The sequence below is a fragment of the Procambarus clarkii genome, chromosome 5 (assembly GCF_040958095.1).
Source record: "Procambarus clarkii isolate CNS0578487 chromosome 5, FALCON_Pclarkii_2.0, whole genome shotgun sequence".
In the NCBI taxonomy this organism is placed as follows: Eukaryota; Metazoa; Arthropoda; class Malacostraca; order Decapoda; family Cambaridae; genus Procambarus; species Procambarus clarkii.
The window spans coordinates 4,798,498-4,821,169 of record NC_091154.1 but is presented as its reverse complement, the minus strand read 5'-3'; the positions used below and the strand labels follow the sequence as shown (position 1 = coordinate 4,821,169).

At 41.0% G+C, this 22,672-nt stretch overlaps 1 protein-coding gene across 2 annotated transcripts in view; it reads right to left on the bottom strand.

The window, feature by feature from the left end:
- Positions 1 to 1,147: 1,147 nt before the first annotated feature.
- LKRSDH (lysine ketoglutarate reductase/saccharopine dehydrogenase) overlaps positions 1,148 to 22,672 on the bottom strand; it is a 78,099-nt gene continuing 56,574 nt past the window's right edge. For both annotated transcript variants that reach the window (XM_045753123.2, XM_069338740.1), the window contains 6 exons: positions 19,737 to 19,921; positions 16,792 to 16,935; positions 15,862 to 16,023; positions 14,833 to 15,096; positions 6,868 to 7,072; positions 1,148 to 1,736 (listed from right to left, as the gene is read on the bottom strand). In XM_045753123.2, the coding sequence (XP_045609079.1) occupies positions 1,444 to 1,736; positions 6,868 to 7,072; positions 14,833 to 15,096; positions 15,862 to 16,023; positions 16,792 to 16,935; positions 19,737 to 19,921 (1,253 nt within the window). In that variant the 3' untranslated portion in view covers positions 1,148 to 1,443. The remainder of the gene's footprint in view (positions 1,737 to 6,867; positions 7,073 to 14,832; positions 15,097 to 15,861; positions 16,024 to 16,791; positions 16,936 to 19,736; positions 19,922 to 22,672) is intronic.

Sequence of the window (22,672 nt, the reverse complement as noted above, 5' to 3'; positions counted from 1 at the left end):
CATAAGAAATAATGGGAAATGAATTAATCCGTTCCTGACTACCCCAAAAATCTCACTTCAAACTAAATTTTATACCTAATTCATCTAAATAAACCTACAAAACTATGTTCAAGTTATTACTTACCCTTGCTGATGAATGCTGTAGGCGTATGGAAGATGGTAAGGAGAGGGGAGGAGGAGAGATGTGGTGGATATGGATGACACTATGACACTATGGATACCACTTCTTTTTCTAAATTTTTCAAACCATCCCCTGCTTGCCTTAAAGTCTATCGTATCTGCACTCGTTCTAGGGGTTTTCTTTACAAGGTCTTCATGCAATACCCTGGCTTTCTCACAAATGATGGCCTCTGAAACACTATCGCCCGCTAACTCCTTGTTGTGTATCGTAATTAATAACAACTTTTCCACTCTACAAGTATTTGTGGTCTTTATTTCGTGATCGTTCTTACGCCTTTTGCCAATATAGCACTCATAATGTCCTTTTTCTTGCTAAGTATAGTGCATATCGTTGACGTGGCTTTGTTGTACTGCCTACAAAGTTCAACAACACGTGTACCATTTTCATGCTTCCGAATGATCTCTTGTTTTTCCTCTATTACCCTCACATGTGCTTTCTTGCCTTGATCCTTACGCTGGCTTTCTTGGGACCCATGGTGAGATATATAATAACAACTTTTATGGTCAAATGACCAAAAATCCAACAAAACACTGAAAATCCGGGTGAAGAATTGACGTGGGATAGTCACTGGGCTCCTGGCACTGGTAAACTGAGAGGTGAGGGGCGACGATCGCCGTATCACCACGCACTACAGTAGTTCGGCCTGTATGGGTGTCAACAAACTCGGATTCCGAGGTAACCCTCGCCTTCTGAGGCACATTTTCTGAGGAAATCCTGCTCGTATTCCGAAAAACTCGTATACAGGGACACTCGTATTCTGAGGTACCACTGTATATATATATATATATATATATATATATATATATATATATATATATATATATATATATATATATATATATATATATATATATATATATATATATATATATATATATAAATATATATATATATATATATATATATATTATATATATATATATATATATATATATATATATATATATATATATATATATATATATATATATATATATATATACTGTATATGAACTACTGATCTTCCTTAGGATGCAACCCCTACAATGCCTGTAGTTGCTATTTATTTAATGCCCCATCCAGGAATCGAATTAGGAGTCCTCAACTGTAAGTTGAGAAGGAAGCCACTTGAAGAAAACACTGTCATCACTTACCCAAAGTAACCAAAGTCTCGGGAAATACTGACCTACAGATATACGTAACAAATGTTTCATTACCCATATTACAAGAATTATCACACAGTATAAAAAGATGTTAACTACATATATCTAATTTATTAATGTTTAAAACCAAGTTGATTTTTCTGTAGCAGTTATGCCTTCGTTCTGCAATCTGGTGATGAGAGGCTTGTAGATGTCACGCGTAAATGGAAGAACCATGCCATTACCCTGGATCTCTCCATCCAAGACCATCTTGGTGGCAATGGCGGTTGGATAGCCCACAGTCTTTGCCATGGCCGAGTAACCATTGGGATCGCCATACGTCACCAAGTTGATGCCCTTTAACTCTTTCCTGCCATCTGGCCAAGTGATACCAATCTCATGACGAAGAACGATTAAATCACGCTCGCCAGGTCCTGCAAAAACCACACAATTAAGCAGCTGTGGAAACTAGAGAGGTGTGTGATGGATATTAATGAAAGTAGAAACGATGCAGTTAATGATTTTCCTGATTTCCAGAGGGCCGCTAAAACTAGTGGCCTCGACAAGGACAGGAAGCTGGAAGCTTGTTGAAGGTCCTCCCCATTTACCTTGATGATGTAAGTGTATACAAGCAGTGAAGCCATGAGGATGTCATTCAGAGAGCCTGTACAGTGTTCTGGAGACAACAGCCAGTGGACCTCCTACTCAAGCACTAATACTGTAAACACTCATAAGAAATAAGTGGTCCTGTAAGCTCAGTGGTCAGTGTAGTCGTTCCAGGCTTAATTCCCAAACAGTATGAAGACTTCCAAGAAACCAAGAGGTTACTTGGTATCTTCTTGAGGTTACTTGGTTACTTCAGTCCTACCTGAAGAGGTTCTCCACCCATTTGGATTACTGTATCCAGGCATCGAAACCTCATTTTCAGAAGGACATAGCTGCTCTGGAGAAGGTGCAACACTGGGCAACAAAAGTCATTCCAGAGCTAAGTCAACTCTTGTACATGGAGTGGTTGAGGGCCACAGGGCTAACAACACTGCAAACCAGGCATGACAGGGTGGATCTCATTGAAACTTTTAAAATACTGAATAACTTAGAGGATGTTGATTTGGATATTTTTTCAGAAGGTCAGATGTAACACAAACAAGGAACAACGGTGCCAAGCTCAACAAGCCACAATGTAGGACTGAGAACAGGAGATGATTTTTCACCCATAGAGTTATTAACCCATGGAACCGCCTACCAGCCCAAACCGTAACTTCCAAAACGGTACCGAGTTTCAAGATATACTTGGAAATGATCAGCAAGGCAAATGGGGGGGGACCTTCGACAAGCCACCAGCTTCGTGTCCTCATCGAGGCCACTAGGGTTAGTAGCCCTCAGGTAAATCAGGTAAAAGTACCTATTTACTGCTAGGTGAACAGATCTATCAGGTGTAAGGAAACCTGTGAGTTAGGCAACTGTTCTTGGTTGTATCCTAGGAAAATTCATTCATTTTCCCGGGGCAAACCTTGACAAGCCTAACGTACTTCTTGTCCCTAACAAAGGAAACCAAATGCCATAATTCACATCCTCTCATGATGTACAAATCCTCTCATGTTTACTCTATATATTTAAAACTCTAAACTGTAATGCCAATCCTGACCTTAAACAAATCCTAGACGGTTGTAACAGATCCCATAAGCACCACACCAGAAACAAAAACCTATTTGATATTCCAAGAGTACGACTTAACCAAACTAGAAATGCTCTACAAATCAAGGGACCCAGAATGTGGAATGACCTTCCCAATCATGCCAAAGACTGTACCTCTCTCAACCAGTTTAAAAGAAAACTAAGTACTACCTAATAAACTCCATGTAATCTACCTTACTTCCTAAATGTCAACCCATGTCTTGCTATTTTCAAATAATACTGTTTGTTGACCAAGTTGTAAAATTGCTGATTTTTGCCATGTTACCCCCCCCCCCCCTCCCTCTTTTTTCCTTTTTCTACACAATTTATACTTTGATCTCAATTAGTATTAAGTTTTAGTCTAAGTGTTCCCCCTCCCCCCCCCCCCCCCCCACCTTGCCTGAAATGCTATGGGTATTAGTGGGTTTAGGTATTGTAGGTACTACCTCTATCTATAAATCCAACATTATCTTTGTAACGCATCTTCTATGTATGTACTTTTACCTAAATAAACATATTTTTTTTTTTTATAAGGTACCATTGTGGACACAAACCCTGAAAATTTCATTAGATACTTTGGTGAGCTAATCTCTTCAAATACTTGCCAAGCATTGTTTCTAAAATACAGAAAGGTGGTCTTATTAACCTTCCAGTGGTTACAGTATTTATAAACTTAAACTGCCATGAATAAACTTGAAGAAAATTGGAGTCTGTTTATTTAGTTAAAATTACTTCTGCTGTTATGTTGCAATTTCTGCTGTTCCATCCATCATGTAATTACTGTCATCTTCCCCCATCCTATTTCAATTCAATTCATGCTTTTCATCTCAATTAGATTTGTCTTAGTTTTTAAGTGTTTTCCTCACATCTTGCCCATAATGCTGTGCATATTAGTGGTTTTAGGCCTAGTATATACTAGCTCTATCTAGTAGTTATACATTCTGCTTGTAACTCATTTGGTATGTACCCTATGTACTTTTATCTGAATAAACATAATAATAATAATAATAATAATAATAATAAATTATTATTATTATTATTATAAAAAAAATCAAAATCAAAATGTTTATTTAGGTAAGGTACATACATAAAAGAGATTTTACAAAGAGTAATGGATTTATAGTTAGGGCTAGTACATACAATGCCTAAAGTCACTATTACGCAAATCGTTTCGGGCATAAAAAACTTAAATGACTAAAGCTTAATACTAATTGAGCATAAAGAGTAAAATGAAAACATGGAATGAAAACATGGCTGAAAAAGCAGCACAAATACAATTCTGTCGACAAACAGCGCTCTTTAAAAAAAAAAAAACATTGGATGACATTAGAGGGGTAAGGTAGGTTACAGGGAATTTATTAGGTATAGCTTCGTTTTTATCTTAAACTGGTTGAGAGAGGTACAGTCTTTAACACGGTTGGGAAGGTCATTCCACAATCTGGGTCCCTTGATTTGTAGAGCATTTCTAGTTTGATTAAGTCGTACTCTAGGAATATCAAAACTATTTATTTCTGGTGTGGTGCTCATGGGTTCTGTTACAACCGTCTATGAAGCTTTTGAGGTCAGGATTGGCATTACAGTTTAGCGTTTTATATATGTATAATACACATGAGAGAATGTGCAGTGACTTAATGTCTAACATATTCAGAGATTTGAGTAGGGGTACCGAGTGATGTCTGGGGCCAGAGTTGGATATTGTCCTAATAGCAGCTTTGTGTTGAGTAATTAGAGGACGTAAATGATTTTGGGTAGTAGAACCCCAAGCACAAATACCATAGTTGAGATATGGATAGACATTATTATGTTGAGAAATTATTATTTTTACCTGAATTTACCTGAGGGCCACTAATCCTAGTGGCCTCGGCGAGGACAGGAAGCTGGCAGCTTGTCAAAGGGCCCCCAATTTGTCCTGATAATCGTTTCCAGCTGTATTTTAAAACTCAGCAGAGTTTTTGGGAGTTTACAGTTTTGGCGGGTAGGCAGTTCCACAATCCTATGGGTGAACAAGCATCTCCTATTTTCAGTCTTACATTGTGGCTTATTGAGCTTGATACCGTTGCTCCTCGTTCGTGTTACCTCTGACTTTCTGAAGAAATTGTCCCGATCAACATCCTTCAAATTGTTCAGTATTTTAAGTTTCGATGCGATCCGGTTTGCAGTTTTGTTAGCCCTGTGGCCCTCAACCATTCCTGATGCAAGAGATGACTTAGCTCTGGAATGATTTTAGTTGCCCAGTGTTGCACCTTCTCCAGAGCAGCTGTGTCTTTCTGAAGATGAGGTCTCCATGCCTGAGTACAATAATCCAGGTGGGGTCGCAACAGAGACTTATACAATTGAATGACTACCTTCTTTTCCTTAAAGGTGAAGGTACGCTTGATTATTCCAAGGGTTAGGGTTGGCTTTTTTTACTGCTGCTCCCACTTGTTGTGCAACTTTCAGTGAATGATGGATTCTGACTCCAAGGTCCTTTTCTTCATCTATCTGTTGTAATGTTTTGTTTTGTCAAGCTATGCTTTCATATGTCAAGCTATGTTTTCATTTCTTGTTTTCATTCTACTTTCATAACTACTTTCTTTCATACTACTTCTACTTTCATACTACTTTCATCCTTTCATAATGTCAAGCTATGTTTTCATTTCTTGTTTTCATTCTACTCTTTATGCTCAATTAGTATTAAGCTTGTCATTTAAGTTTTTCATGCCCGAAACGCTTTGTGTAATAGTGGCTTTAGGCATTGTATGCACTAGCTCTACCTACAAGTCAACCAATCATTGTAAAAATTTCTTGTATGTATGTACCTTACCTAAATAAACACTTATTTATTTATTTATTTATTTATTTATTTATTTATTTATTTATTATTATTTATTTATGTAATTCTGTTAATTTAGTAGTTGTGACGAGGATTGTTATGGCCTACATGCAAGATCTTGCATTCATCGACATTAAAAAGCACTTGCCAGTCTTTTGACCATTTGTGGAGTTCATGTAGATCTCTTTGTAAGGTCTCAATATCACTTTCCCTTCTTACTTTACCATAGATCTTAATGACATCTGCAAATTTGATGATGTGGTTTGTAATATTCTCATCTATGTCATTGATGTATGTGAAAAAAACGTTGGCCCCAAAATGGACCCTTGTGGGACCCTACTTACACACTTCCCAGCAATTATTTATGTGGGGTTACCTCTTTCATGCAGTTTTTGTCACAAAATTCAACAAATACCTAATTTGAGCTAACAAAACTATAGAGAAAATTATGGGGAGTTTATAAAAAACAAGCAAATATTCCATGTGCTTTAGTCTGGAAGTCATATGCCAGAATATACATTTACATACACTCAAACCTTTAAACAAATGTGATCTCACTTAGCTTTAGTCTCTGTAGGCTTTTGTTACCTGTCTATCTTATATTGCACCTTCTTATGTATCTGTGAGAACATGAATAGGAGCATTTGAACCCGCACACCTGGTACTTACAAGTGACTGGGAGTACCCTGTGTGTGGTTCCAATCCTCTTTGTGGCTCCTAACTTTCTCATTAATACACAATAATGGAGTCAGTGCAACCCTCCACAAAGGGTATAATATAAGCTTTAAAACAACATCAATGCAAGAGGGAGGAGAGGAAATTATCAGGGGGAAAGTGCCAATCTATTACTGCTATATAGCACTGGGAAGGGGGTCAGGATAAGGCTTTGGGATGGGACGGGGGAAAGGAATGGTGCCCAACCACTTGGACAATTGAGGACTGAATGCCGACCTGCATGAAGCAAGACAGTAGCTCTACCATCCAGCCCAAGTGGTTGGGACAGCACTAATGAATGTACTTTGGCTTAAATCAATGAAAATGACAATATAACATAAGAGAGGAATGGTGGTGCGACGTACCAAGCTCGAGCCTCTTGGAGAGGTAGTGGGAGAGTGTGTCGAGGGGCGTGCCAGCCTTGTGCACCTGGTCGTCCTTCAGTAGTCCCAGCGCTTCAATGCTGTTAAGCTGGTTCTCGTTGTCCACCCGCTCTAACACCAGCGTCTTCAGGTTATCATAGAAGATATTGGAGTCCATTTGGCCGAGTAGACTACACAGCAGTTGTCTCTAAAAAACAAAGCCAGGGCCATTAGACACATGACTGACTTAATGTATCACTCAAACCCCAGAGAGAGATCACTCTCTGGGGATCACTCAAGCCCCAATACCTCACCCAAACCCCAGAGAGAGATCACTCTCTGGGGATCACTCAAGCCCCAATACATCACTCAAACTTCTCTTATACAAAGCACCACTTTTGTTGTGTGTACAGTAAGTCTCAAAAGCCATCTTTTCATCAATTAGATCTCATCAAATGAACAATATTTGTTCATGTGAGGAGTAGTGTTAGGGTAGAACTACTGGACCATAAGTCAGAGTGCATGGGTGGCAGTAAGACAAACCCTGATTGGGTTTCACTTGTTAGCTTCAGGACCCCTAAAGGATTCAGTGGAATCCCAAGTTGCATTGCTTTTGACCATGTCGTGGTGTGGTGGTCATGGGCGTTTGTTTGGGAGTACCATGTAAGCAGGATTGAATCCTCCTCGGGGCTGATTTTCTCATCAATACATTGTGTTTTCATTACATTATTATCATCATCATCATTACCATCACAATCGACTTGATAATGGTCCAAAACAGACCGAAATGTTATCGTTTCCTTATTTTCCTGTGTGTGGTTTAGTCTTCATTATCAATATTATTATTATTATTATTATTATTATTATTATTATTATTATTATTAAACAAATCCACAGGAGCCGTGATGCAGGTTCAAACCTATGTGCGGAGTGATCCCAGACGCGCTCTAGTCCACTGTACCACGACATGGTACCATGTTGTGGTACAGTTGCCTGGAGCACGTCTGGGAACACTCAGCGAATAGGTTTGAACCCTCATCACGGCTCCTGTAGATTTGTTCTTTGATATACAGTATCATGTTCATGTGATCTCTCTGTGTATTATTATTATTATTATTACTTGCACAATTAACTCACACTAATAATAATAATAATAATAATCAATACAATCAATCTGAGTTACCTATGTGCTTTAATATACCTACAAATTTCTCTCGTCTTTAATTTTTTTTCTTGCAATGTACCTGTTATTATTTTTATAAATTTTGCTAGTATTTACCTACTTAAAATTTTCTTAGATTAAGGACCTGCCCGAAACGCTACGCGTACTAGTGGCTTTACAAGAATGTAATTACTATGCTATGTATCCTTACACTTCCAATGTACCTTCTTGTATACAATATATATAAATAAATAAATAAATAAATAAATAAATAAATAAAAATAATAAAATAACTGAAGCAGGACAAGGCTGGTATGAGCATCACGGTTAAAAACCATATGTGTGCCATACTTCTAGGCCACAACAACAACACAATATTACTAGTTTAGTCATAAAATATTCGTTCTCTAGTTGTTTACACTGGTGTTGAAGCTCCACACTATAATACAGCAATGTTGTCTATCTAACCTGGTGAAACTTTACATGCCTAGGGAAAACAATGGAGTGTTGTCATTCTTTTGTTCTATTTCAGTTCAATTCATGCTTTTGATCTCAATTAGTTTCACATCTTAGTTTTTCCCAAATCTTGCCTAAAAAGGCTATGCCTATTAGTGACTTTAGGCCTAGTATATATGAGCTCTATCTAGAAATTCAGCATTCTCTTTGTAACTCATTTGGTATGCATGTACTTTTACCTGAATGCACCATTGATAATTTATAGAAATTATTATTACAGGCATACCTCAGAATACGATTTTAATCCGTTCCTGGAGACGCCTCGCCTTCCGAAAACTCGCATTCCGAAGTTAATTTCCCCATAAGAAATAAAGGGAAATGAATTAATCCGTTCCTGACTACCCCAAAAACCCCACATCAAACTAAATTTTTATACCTAATTCATCTAAATAAACCTACAAAAGTATGTTCCAGTTATTACTTACCTTACTGTCGAGTGCTGTAGGCGTATGGAAGATGGTGAGGAGGGGGGAGGAGGAGAGGAGTTACTGTTTGGAAGGGGAGTCCCCTTCCATAATCACATCAGGCAGTGAGGACCTTTCTGGTGTGCTCTCCCTGGGACGTTTAACCTGAGTGCCACTAGGTCCTGGTTGAGGCTCACTGCTCGATTTCCTCACCACAAATTTGTCCATGGAAGCTTGCTTTTCCCTTCTTCGCAAGCTCTCTCTGTAGTAAGGCATCACAGTGTCATTGAAAAGATTAAGACAACGGCCTACTACAGTTTTGTCTGGGTGAGTGTGTTCAATAGTTGTTTGAATCTCTTCCCACATCTGACACACCTTCTTCATTACTGCAGAAGGGACATTCGCTGGTGCTGTTGCCACCACCTCCTCCTCCACTGCAGAATCATTCGCTGCTGTGTTGGCTTCCTGTTCCTGTTGAAGGGCTAGGAGTTCTTCGGTGGTCAGTTCTTCGTTGTGTTCTTCCACCAACTCCTCCACATCATCACCATCCAATTCCAAGCCCATTTTCTGGCCTAGACTAACAATTTCCTCAACAATAGGCGCATCATTTATAGGCTCAAACCCCTCAAAGTCTAGTTCTCTCACACCTTCAGGCCACAATTTTCTCCAGCCAGAGATCAGGGTTCTTTGAGTCACTTCTTGCCAGGCTTTGTCAACGAGTTTTAAAGCACTAAAAATGTTAAAATGCTCTCTCCAGAACTCTTTGAGGGTGAGGTTTGTGGCTTCAGTCACTTCAAAACATTTCCGGAAAAGTGCCCTTTCATACAGTTTCTTAAAATTCGCTATGATTTTCTGGTCCATAGGCTGAATTAGAGGAGTGGTGTTAGGAGGAAGGAATTTAACTGTGAGGAATTTATTGCATTGAGGCATCAAATCATCTTCCAAGCCTGGAGGATGAGCAGGAGCATTGTCAAGGAGAAGCACGGCTCTGAGTGGCAATTGTTTCTCCTGCAGATATTTTTCTATGGCAGGGCACAGCACTTCATTCACCCACTCCGAAAAAATAAGCCTAGTCACCCATGCTTTTTTATTAGACTTCCACATCACAGACAAACGGGTTTTCTGCACATTATACTGTTTGAAAACCCTTGGATTTTCAGAATGATACACTAGCAAGGGTTTAATTTTTAAATCGCCACTCGCATTTGAACACAGCACAAGCGTAAACCTATCTTTCATAGGCTTGTGTCCAGGCAAGGATTTTTCCTCCTTGGTAATGTATGTCCTCTTAGGCATTCTTTTCCAAAACAGTCCTGTTTCGTCACAATTAAACACTTGTTGCGGTAGGTATCCCTCAGCCTCTGCAAACTCTTTAAATTCGTCAATAAATCGTCCAGCGGCTGGTTTGTCTGAGCTGGCTGCCTCCCCATGCCTTGTAACACTATGGATACCACTTCTCTTTCTAAATTTTTCAAACCAGCCCCTGCTTGCCTTAAACTCTTTCTTTTCTGCATCACTCGTTGCAGGGGTCTTCTTTAGAAGGTCTTCGTGCAACACCCTGGCTTTCTCAGAAATAATGGCCTCCGAAACACTATCACCCCTCAACTCCTTGTCGTGTATCCAAATTAATAACAACTTTTCCACTTCTTCAAGTATTTGTGGTCTTTGTGTCGTTAATGTTCTTACTCCTTTTGCCACATTAGCACTCATAATCTTATCTTTCTTCTTAAGTATAGTGCATATTGTTGATGTCGCTTTGTTGTACTGCCTACAAAGATCAACAACACGTGTACCGTTCTCATGCTTTCGAATGATCTCTTGTTTCTGCTCTATTGTCATCCTCACATGAGCTTTCTGGCCTTTATCCTTACCACTGGCTTTCTTGGGACTCATGGTGAGATATATAATAACAAATTGTATAGACAAATCACCAAAAATCCAACAAAACACTGAAAATTCACGACAAGAATTGATGTGGGGGTAGTCACTGCGCGCGAGACAATGGTGAACTGAGGGGCAGCGGGGCAGAGGGGCGACGATCGCCGAACGACCACGCGCTAGGTCGGCTGTACGCGTATCAACAAACTCGCGTTCAAACTCGACTCCCGAAGTAACCATCGCCTTCCGAGACAAATTTTTGGAGTAAATACACCTCGCCTTCCGAAAATCTCGCATACAGGGACAATCGCATTCCGAGGTACCACTGTATTATGTTTATTAAACACTGTATCTATATTGTTTCTATCCAGTACTCTAGTTACCTCAGCCATACTATTGTGGCATACTGTCTAAAATTGTCTCTATGATCTGGAAGCTTGGTCAGAGATCAGGCCTCGGGGACATTCATCTCCAAAATCCCATCAGGATAGGTAACCACAAGGTAAGGTATGACTCTTATCATTAAGTATCACTTTAAAAACTGTACATTATTTGCTAAATTTCTTTAACAAAGCACATATATACATCTGCTTACTCTTCATATAATATTAAATATTACCCCAATAAATTTCTAACTTAATCAGTCAATCAATCAATAACTTCAGTCACGTGGTACAGTGGTAAAGCATTCGCCTGGCGCTTCACAAGCACTTTGGCCTGAGTTGGTACCCTGGCCAGGGAGGATTGGACTGGGTGCCAACCCTTAATTATAGACTCTGTTCACCCCGCAGTGAATGGGTACCTGGTTGTTAAATCATTTGGTGGGTCGTTTTCCGGGGAAAATTAGGATTAAGGACCTGCCTGAAACACTATATACATGCTGGTGGTTGTACAAGAATGTAACAATTGTACAGTATATATAAATAAACAAACAACTTTATTCATAAATGTTTGTGTTGAACATTTATAGTTGGGTTAGTGAGATATTTACCTAAGAGAAACTCATAGTAGCAACATAACATGAAGTATCTGACAAACCATGCCTTTGTTCTGCAGGTGAGTTTATGCGGTCTGGCGTCTCCTTCATCCTGCCACTGGTTCGTTTTTTGGGGGTACAAATGGGAGTACGTATGTACTTGAGAACATGGAACTTACAAACAGGGGTGCCAGCAGCAGGCCTATTGGCCCATACGTGGCAGCTCTTGTTTCTAACCACCCGATTCGCACATCAGGACACAGGTGACTGCAGGAGACCTCTTGGCCGATACGAGGCAGCTCCTGACTATGCCCATCCAGTCCCTCTCCTATGCATGTCCACCCATGCTTGCGTTCGGGGCCCCACTTTCACTGTGTTCCGAGGTGCAAAGGTGGAGGTGCCCAATATGTGGTCCGTGTTCCTGTGTCGAGGGTGTTATGTGGTGACGTTTTTGCTGCGGTTTTGTTACTGCGGTTGCGTGTTGGGGTATGGTTGTGGCGTTTTGTTCAGCCCTTCCGTGCTTCTTCCTGAGCCTTCCTTGTATGGGTTCTTTCGTTCCCATGATTTTCTGGGTCCCTCATTCCTTGCCGGTCTTGCTGTGCCGGGCTTAGTTTTTCCATGCACGTTGGTTTCTCTGTACTCCCCTCGTGGTCCTCACATAGTTGTGCTTGCTGGGGATGAGCTTTGGCTCTAAGTCTCGCCTCTTGCCTGTCATTTGACTTCTGTACTGGTTCTTGTGCCTTCTGGGCTCTTATCTGCACTTGACGCTGGGTGTGGGGTTGACCTCCGCCACATTCCTTCCTCATGCATTCCTATTGTCTTCTATTCTGACACTGGTATGCTTCTTTTATCTTTTCTACGGCTCATTTGGGGGTTCAGTTAGACATGTTTCCCCCGTTACATGTGCCCCACGTGTTCCTTGGCTTGTGTTTCTCTACCCTGTTGCTTCCTCTGCGGATGTTGATAGTAGTGGTCATATCCCTTCGTTCCCGTTTGCTGCCTGCTTTCTTCGTTCCTCAGCTTCCTTTTGTCCTACACGTTATGTGTTTTGTTTGTGCCTTTTGGCCCTCCTGTTGCCAGGTTTGGGTTCCTGTTTTCCTGGCTTGCCCTGCCTGTTGGCATTTTCAGGGTCTCGCGGTGTTCCTTCTCTGGAGTCTCGCGTCGGGCCTGTAGCTTCCGATCTCCTGGCGGGCTTGCTCGCGTTGGGGAGTTTTTCTGTTTGGCAGACGTTCCATCTCCTTTCTTGCCGGCTTGGGTTCTGACTTTGCTCTCTTGGTGGTCACGCTCGAGATCTTCCGCAGCTCCGCCTCTTCCTAGGCTCGGTTGAACATTGCCGGGACCGGCTGGGTTCTGCCTCGGGTCTCTCACCCTCGGTTGGTGGTCAGGTGGCTTTGTGGTTGGTGTCCCACCTGCGTGCTTCTTCTTGGCGGTGGTATGGGGTATTTTGGTGGTCCTACCTTTTGTTTCTGTCCCTTCTTAGGTAGCTGCGTTGTTGGCGTCGGCTTGGCTTTTCTGGCGGGGGTTTCGAGGCCGTCATTTTGACGTGCACTGTCGCCTCATTTCGTGCGGCGCTGGCGGAGCCGCTCTGGCTTGCTTTCGGTCTTGGTGTTATATCTGCACCGTTCGTAAGCTGTTTCATGCGTTGTTTCACCTCCGGCCTATTCATGTGCTGCTTGAGCCATCCTGGTCTCTGGACAGCATGCTCTTTCTTCTCCTTGCTTGGTTGTGACCCCTTCGGTTCGGGTTTGTTTCTCGAAGGCTCTTTTCCTGTTGGCAATTGCCTCTTGAGGTTGGGTTGCTGGGCTTCTTGCTCTCCACCAGCACAGGGATTTCTCCTCCTTCCATCGTGGCAATTGGTTGTTCGGTTGCGGCCATATCCCTCTTTTCTGGCACAGGATGAGGCTGCTGCTTTCCGGAGGGGTCCTTGGTTTGTTGGTGCTTGGTTGGTCGGGCCGGGGGTGCCTCATGTTTCGTGTTCAGTTGCGGCCCCTCCGCTGTTCTTTGCGTGCCACGGCCTCTGTGTCCGGGACGCGCTTTGGGTTGATCCAGTTCTGTTCTTCCCTGTTCGCGGGTGAAGGTCTTCTGGGTCATCTGCCCTGTTATTGCGACTGGCCAGCCTGTGTTCCTTCCCCGTGCCCGTGGCGTTCATGGGTTCGCTGCTCTTGCTGCCGTCTTGGCGGCATGTCCTAGCTGACATTTGGGCACGGGGCTTTCGGCGGTCGTACAGGGGCCTGGCTGCTCATTGTCTCGTGTCGTTCCTGGGCCCGTTCGGGCTTGTGTCGCCTTGGGTTGGTGGTTGCAGCCAGTTGTCTTGACATTGAGTTGGGGAGTGTGTGGCGACTGCCTCCTGGGTGCATCCCTCTTTTTTCCTCTGTGGGTAGTTAGCTCAGAGGAGCCGATGAGGCTCCCCCCAGAAAACCAGCGTTGAATGTAATGAAACACCATTTTCTGGGTGAGACCTGGAGGCTCCCCAGCATCCCTCCCTCCCGCCGGTCGGTGTTTTTTTGCGTTTTTGACATCCAACCTCAGAACTGATAGTGGATAGCCGGCACGGTAGGTCTGGGGCTCCCCCTTCCCCCTCCCCCTCCCAGGGAGGGGGGAGCTTATAAATAAAATATTATTATCAATATAATAATATTAAGAAAATCCACAGGAGCCGTGATGAGGGTTCGAACCCGTGAGTGAGTGTTCCCACACACATACACTCTAGCGACTAAACCACGACAGGGTATAATAATATTATTATTATTAGTAGTAATGAGAAAAATATACATTGATTATTGTTGTATTGATATATGGTATTCCATTGTTCTTTTTTTTAATAAAGCTGCTAATCACTCCACATGTTTTTGGCAAATCTTACAACTAACAATTGGGCAAGTCTTAAAATTAATATACTGTACTTGTAGAAAACATTTAATAAACATAATTAAATTGGTAATAAAGAGCACTATAATGGTGAAGAAGTATTCCAGCCTCACGAACACGTCACCCCTGCCAGGAATGTGGGAGAATACAAGCACATCTCTTACCCAAGTGATGTCGGGGCCTCCACGATGCAACATGGGGTGAGGCTCAGGATCAATCAGACCAATCCTCTGCAAGCCCTTGACCACTTCAGAGAAGCCCCTGAAGCGTAGGGTGCCTCTTAGAACCGTCTTTGCCTCGGGGATACCATAAAGGCTTCTATAAACGGTCGAGTCACGGTTAGGGAAGCCCTCGAGTGCCAAGCCAGGAAGGAATGTGAAATCTTTGGTGGAATCCAAAAGTGTGCCGCCAGGGGGAATTTCAACAACCTGAAATGAGTTGCAAGAATTAGTAGCAGTTGATGATTGTCAGAAGTTTTGGAAAGCACAGATGATGATGATGAAAAGAAAGAATAATGAAGGGATGTTGGAAAGATGTACAAGGCACTAGGAGGCTGTGCAATCATCATCCTAGGAACAAGTGTTATTTTTGTTCTGTCTCTCTTGCACATCATTTCACCAAATTTTCACCGACATTCCCTATGACATTGTACTAACTGGAGAAACTTACTATAATGCCATAGTGCTTAAACGGAGGTGAAGGAAAGACCCAATATATGTACAGGTATAAATGGTATAAATGTAATCAAATGCAAATTCACTCATCTAAATTGGCGTCCATCAAGCGTTGGCATTAATGGACGCCAAATGAGGCACGCTGCCAGATTTACAAATGCTAATCCTAGAATCGAGTTCAGAACATTGTATATGATACCTTGAGAAAGAATGTAGGTCACATCCAAAAATTTGGTTTTTAATACATTAATACATTTTTATACATTTATTCAGGAGGGCAATGCCCTGCTCTTGCTGAGGATAGGATAAGATGCAGTTATGGCCTGTTTATAGAGGAGGGCAATGCCCTGCTCTTGCTAAGGATAGGATAAGATGCAGTTATGGCATGTCAACAATTACACACCAGAGCAGTGGGGAATCTTTTCTAACAATGCCAGTAACATCGTGAAGGAGGAAAGTAATCTACTATGCACAACTATGTCATATAGAGGGAATAACAATCACAGCAACACCACTTACCTGTCCCTCTTCAATATACTTGGCACCAGAAAGTGTGTTTATTAGAACGCCTCGAGGACTCCACGAGAACTTATAGCGTAATGGGTTGTCGGAGAACTCCGGAGCTGGGAGTCCTCCGCAGTATGACACAAACGAGTCGATCTTACCACCCCCTCGTTGAACCTGGAAATTAACAATAAACTAATTCAATAACCATTTTGGGGCAGTCACCTTTATCATGATAGTGGAATGAATGTGTGTTCTCACCTCCATATAAACCCAAACAAAATTTAATATATCGCTTTTCTAGAATGGGTCAAACAAGGGTTAAAAAATGCAAAAGATTGTAAGTGAATCTTACTGGAAAAATATTGTAAGTTGAGTACCAAAAGTTTCCATCATGGGGCCAACCCTTTATACATCAACAACATAGATGAAAAAATCACAAACCACATCATATTTCCAGATGACGCAAAGATGTATGCAAAAGTCCCCGCAGCTCAGTGGTAACTTGACACTGTTGTTCTTAGTGTTACATTGTGACTTGTTGAACTTGCAACTGTTGCTCCTTGTTTGTGTTACAACTAACCTTCTGAAGAAAGTATCCGGATCAACATCCTCTAACTTGTTCTATATTTTAAAAGTTTCAATGAGATCTGCCATGTCGTACCTGGTTTCCTTATCAACTAACAGTTGCAGCATTGTCAGCCCTGTAGCCTTCAAGTGTTCCCTGATACGAGAGTTGACTTAGCTCGTAAATGACTTTAGTTGCCCGGTGTTGCACCTTCTCCAGAGCAACTATGTCTTTCTGAAAATAAGGTCTCTATGCTTGGGTAGAGTATACCCCTATAAACCTTGACCTTAAGGACCTGGTCAATGGTACCTATGTAAACCTAACCTTTAGGACCTGGTCAAGCATACTAGTTACATTTACAAAAAAGAATCTTTTACCTCCTCAAAGCATTCCATAGCAAAGAGATGGTCAATGCCGGGATCGAGCCCAACCTCATTAACCATGGTGACGCCCGCATCAGCTGCAGCCTGGTGAAGTTCTTGCATTTCTGCAGTGCAGTACGAAGCAGTCACCAAGTTCGTCTGAAAAATGAGACAATGGTATCATATACCTGTACTAGGAGGCCTGGTCGAGGATCGGGCTGCGGGGACGCTAAGCCCCGAAACCATTTCAAGGTAACCTCAAGGTACTACAGTATATGGTGTCTTTAAATTCTAACGGAAGAAATTGTTACAGTAATTGCATTCCATGGGACTTCCAGGCTGAACCACACAGAGAGGGAATGTATAATAATAATAATAATAATAATAATGATAATAATGATAATAATAATAATAATAATAATAATAATAATAATAATAATAATAATACACAGAGTAATCACATTGACTGCATCAATGAGAAAATCAGTAGGAGCAGTACTGAGGGTTGGAAGCTGTGTGGCGGGTGTTCCCCCGCACACGTTTTTTTTGTGCCTGGGAACACCCGCCATAGAGGTTCCAACCCTAATCACTGCTCCCACAGATTTTCTCAATAATAATAATAAAAATAATAATGTTTATTTAGGCAAGAGTACATACATAAAAACCACAAATATTCAGAGCATCTTGGGCTTAACTTAAATATAAAGAAAACCATATGCAGAGGTACCTCGGTTTAAGAGTTTAATCCTAGCCAGGAGACAGCTCGTATTCCGAAAACTCGTAAACCGAAGCTAATTTCCCCATAAGAAATAATGGGAAATGAAGTAATCCGTTCCTGACTACCAAAAACCTCACTTCAAACTCAATTTTATACCTAATTCACCTAAATAAACCTACAAAACTATGTTTAAGTTATTATTTACCCTTGTTGATGACTGCTGTTGGCGTATGGAAGATGGTGAGGAGGGGGGAGGAGGAGAGGTGTTACTGTTGGGAAGGGGAGTCCCCTTCCATTATCACATCAGGCAGCGAGGACCTCTCTGGGGTGCACTCCCTGGCACGTTTTGCCTGCATACCACTAGGTCCTGGTTGTGGCTCACTGCTCGATGTTCTCACAACAAATCTGTCCATGAAAGATTGTTTTTTCCCGTCTTTGCAAGATGTCTCTGTAGTGAGGCATCACATTCTTTTTCTAAATTTTTCTAAATTTGTCAAACCCTTCCCTGCTTGCTTGAAAGTCTATCGTATCTGCACTCGTTCCAGGGGTTTTCTTTACAAGGTCTTCATACAATACCCTGGCTTTCTCACAAATGATGGCCTCTGAAACACTATCACCCGCTAACATCTTGTTGTGTATACAAATTAATAACAACTTTTCCACTTCCTCATGTATTTGTGGTCTTTGTTTTGAGATTGTTGATATGCCTTTTGCCACTTTAGCACTCATAATGTCCTTTTTCTTGCTAAGTATAGTGCATATTGTTGACGTGGCTTTCTTGTACTGCCTACAAAGTTCAACAACACGTGTACCATTTTCATGCTTCCGAATGATCTCTTGTTTTTCCTCTATTGTCATCCTCATATGGGCTTTCTTGCCTTGATCCTTACCACTGGCTTTCTTGGGACCCATGCTGAGATATATAATAACTTTTATGGTCAAATGGCCAAAAATCCAACAAAACACTGAAAATCCTGGTGAAGAATTCAGGCGGGATAGTCACTGGGCACGAGGCACTGGTAAACTGAGCGGCAATTGCTGTGCCACCACGCACTAGGTCGGCCTGTATGCGTATCAACACCCTCGCCTTCCGAGGCAAATTTTTCAAGCAAATCCTGCTCGTATTCCAAAAAATTCGTATACAGGGACACTCGTATTCCGAGGTACCACTGTATAAGCTTAATGGGGTAATTCCTAAAACGGCAATAGATTGATGGAGAAATTCAGAATTGGAAAATAATCAATATATATATACAGTATGTCAAAAATGTGAGGCTAAAGGCAAGATGGCAAGAAGGAAACCACAAGTTATTACACAACTTCACAAGTACAGTGTGGAGGATAAGGCAGACATATAAGACAGTGCAATATAAACATTATATGTGGATGGTATAAGACATATTAAATGTTTCTTAACAGTGTTTAAGAACATATTGGGGTAACTGCCATTGTCGGGGGAACAGGAAGGCCTGTAATTAGGCTCATCGAGACCTCCCCCAAGGTCAACTACTGACCTCCATCACAATGAAACCTAAAACAGTTGCCTAACTCCTGGCTACTTATTTACTTAAAGAAAACATGGCCAAACATCTTAGTCTGGGCCCAGAGAAGGAACCGACAACCTTAATTATTAGTCAAGGTCACAGATCACTGTACTGCACGACCCACAATTGTTAATGTCCTCAGAGTACCATATGCTCCGCCTCTTGACTTACAAGCCATTTTCACTTGGTCACGTTTACCTTCACCAATGCTCAAAATATGCAGTATTTTCTCTGGTGTAATGTCTGTGGGCTCTCTCACAACCCCTCTATGTCTGTGGGCTCTATGTCTGTGGGCTCTCTCATAACCCCCTCTATGTCTGTGGGCTCTCTCACAACCCCCTCTATGTCTGTGGGCTCTCTCATAACCCCCTCTATGAAAGGTTTATTAAGTCTGTTAACACTGCAATTCAATATAAAGTGTTATAAATAGAGAAACACAGGAGAATGTATGCAAGGTATGAATGTTCAGCATGTTGACAAGTTGGAACAATGAAGGTGTACAACATCTCAGTAGAGAGTTTGTAAAAGTTCTAGCAACTGACATTTTACTTGGAAACGATGGATTTGAGGTAGAATTATGAGGGTCAAGAGTCAATTCAACAGTTGTTGCTTCACTGACTGGCCCAAACTGTTGACATATACAACACTGTCATTGCTTACACAAATAATACCTTACATCATAATCAACTCATACGCACCTTTTGTTGGATGCAGTGCTTGGCAATCACATGATGGAGCATATATGGAAGCAGTGACACCACAACATCTGCACCTCTCACCAGGTCTTCCAGGAGGTCCGGACGCTCCACAACATCCAGCAGTACTGACTCAACGTTCGGGTGTTTAGACGCAAGAGCATCTGCTTCGTCCTGTAGATCTGAAGCTGTGTATGTAGAGAACATTTTGATTTTAAAATCCACCAATTGAAGTTGTACACCTGTGTTTACCTACTTATAGTACTACAAACTATACCTCCAACACCTGTGTTTACCTACTTATAGTACTACAAACTATACCTCCAACACCTGTGTTTACCTACTTATAGTACTACAAACTATACCTCCAACACCTGTGTTTACCTACTTATTAATTATTATTATTATTCTTATAGCACTATGAAGTATACCTCCAACACATGTTTACAGACATATATAAAAACCTAAAACATATAACTGGATATAGCACACAGTTTGCCAATAAATATATACATGGCAATCACTCATTTGGTGGTGTTAAAAGCTCAATGGCTGCTAGTATGGCCACCTTGTACGTCCCACACTCTGGATGGTGCTGTACCACACATGCCGCCCATCTTCCTACTAAAGCCCAGAAGGAAAGTAAATAGAATTACTCATTATTGCTATCTAAGATAATTAGACGAGCCAAAACTAAATACTACGAAGATAAATTTACTCAAATAAAGAGCAACATTAAACAAACTTGGAGCACAATTTCACAAATATTGGGATCAAAGAAATCTTTAAATAACAAACCGACTCTCCTGTCTAATAACGATGGTCAGCTTTCAGCCTCTGATTCTGCTATTGAGTTCAATAGGTTCTTCTCTTCCATTGGTTCATCCCTTGCAAATGATATTCCATCTTCCAGTACTGACATTAAGGACTATCTTACAGGTAACTATCCACAGTCTCTGTACCTAAAGCCTATTAACTCCACTGACGTCAATGAGATAATCCTTTCCCTTAAAACCAAGTCTGGTGCCCTTGAGGAGATACCAACTTTAATTTACAAAAAAGCCTCTAGATCTTTAGCCCCTGCTATTGCTTTGCTCTTCAACAAGTCACTTGAACTCCAAACCTTTCCAGATATTCTAAAAAAAGCGAGAGTAACGCCTGTCCACAAATGTGGTGACCCCACAGATGTTAACAACTACAGACCTATATCAATCCTGCCAAACTTGTCAAAAATTTTTGAAAAACTTATATACAAGCAGCTTTACTCATATCTAGCCAAACTCAATATACTTAGCCCTTGCCAATATGGCTTCAGACCCAAAAAAAGCACTAACGATGCACTTATTAGTATGCTTAACTCGATTCATACAGCTCTTGATAAAAAGGAGTTCCCTGTTGGGTTATTTGTGGACCTGCGTAAAGCTTTTGATACTGTCAACCACCATAACCTTCTTCTAAAATTACATCATTATGGAGTCAGAGGACACTCCCTACAATACCTCGAGTCCTACCTTACTGACAGGCTCCAATATGTTTCTGTGAATAATACAATTTCTCCCACCCTACCCATCAACATTGGTGTTCCTCAGGGCAGCATACTTGGCCCTCTCCTCTTTCTCATCTACATTAATGACCTTCCAAATGCCTCCCAACACCTCAAACCAATTCTATTTGCTGACGACACAACCTTCATTTACTCCAGTCCTGACCCTCTTGCTCTAAATGCCACAGTAAATACTGAGCTAAATAAAGTCCATCTTTGGCTAACTGCCAACAAACTCACCCTTAACATTGACAAAACCTTCTATATTCTGTTTGGCAATAAATCCTCTAGTCTTATAAATCTCAAAATAAACAATACCCAAATTTGTAACAAATTAGATGGCAAATTCCTTGGCATTCTCATTGACCACAAGCTGAATTTCCAGGGACACATTCTAAATATATCAAAAAAAGTTGCAAAAACTGTGGGCATTCTTTCTAAGATCAGATATTATGTACCATGCCCTGCCCTGGTGACTCTCTATTACTCCCTTATCTATCCTTATCTCAACTATGGTATTTGTGCTTGGGGTTCTACTACCCAAAATCACTTACGTCCTCTAATTACCCAACACAAAGCCGCTATTAGAATAATATCCAACTCTGGCCCCAGACATCACTCGATACCCCTACTCAAATCTCTTAATATGTTAGATATTAAGTCACTGCACATTCTCTCATGTGTATTATACATATATGAAACGCTAAACTATAATGCCAATCCTGATCTTAAAAGCTTCATAGAAGGTTGTAACAGAACCCATGAGCACCACACCAGAAATAAATACAGTTTTGATATTCCTAGAGTACGTCTTAATCAAACTAGAAATGCTCTGCAAATCAAGGGGCCCAGAATGTGGAATGACCTTCCCAACCATGTTAAAGACTGTACCTCTCTCAACCAGTTTAAGATAAAAACTAAACACTACCTTATAAATTCCCTGTAATCTACCTCACTCCTCTATTGTCAACCCATATCTGTTATTTTCTTTTTTTTTTAATCAACACTGTTTGTCAACCTATTGTATTTGTGCTGCTTTTTCAGTCATTTTCCCCTTTTTTTTTTTATCTTTATTTGTATTTGTTCTCAACACCTTTTATTCTTTATGCTCAATTAGTATTAAGTTCTAGATATTAATGTTTTTCTTGCCCGAAACGCATTGCGTAATAGTGGCTTTAGGCATTGTATGTACTAGCTCTATCTATTTATCAATCCATTAATGTAACATCACTTGTATGTATATACCTTACCTGAATAAACATCTGAATCTGAATCTGAATCTGAATCTGAATCTGACTCAGGATTTTGTTTCCAGATGGGTGATGGTTAATGGAGGCCTGAGAAAGCAAGTGAGAGCTTGTGTGTACATGGCAGTTTTACCTTTTATGATGGCCTA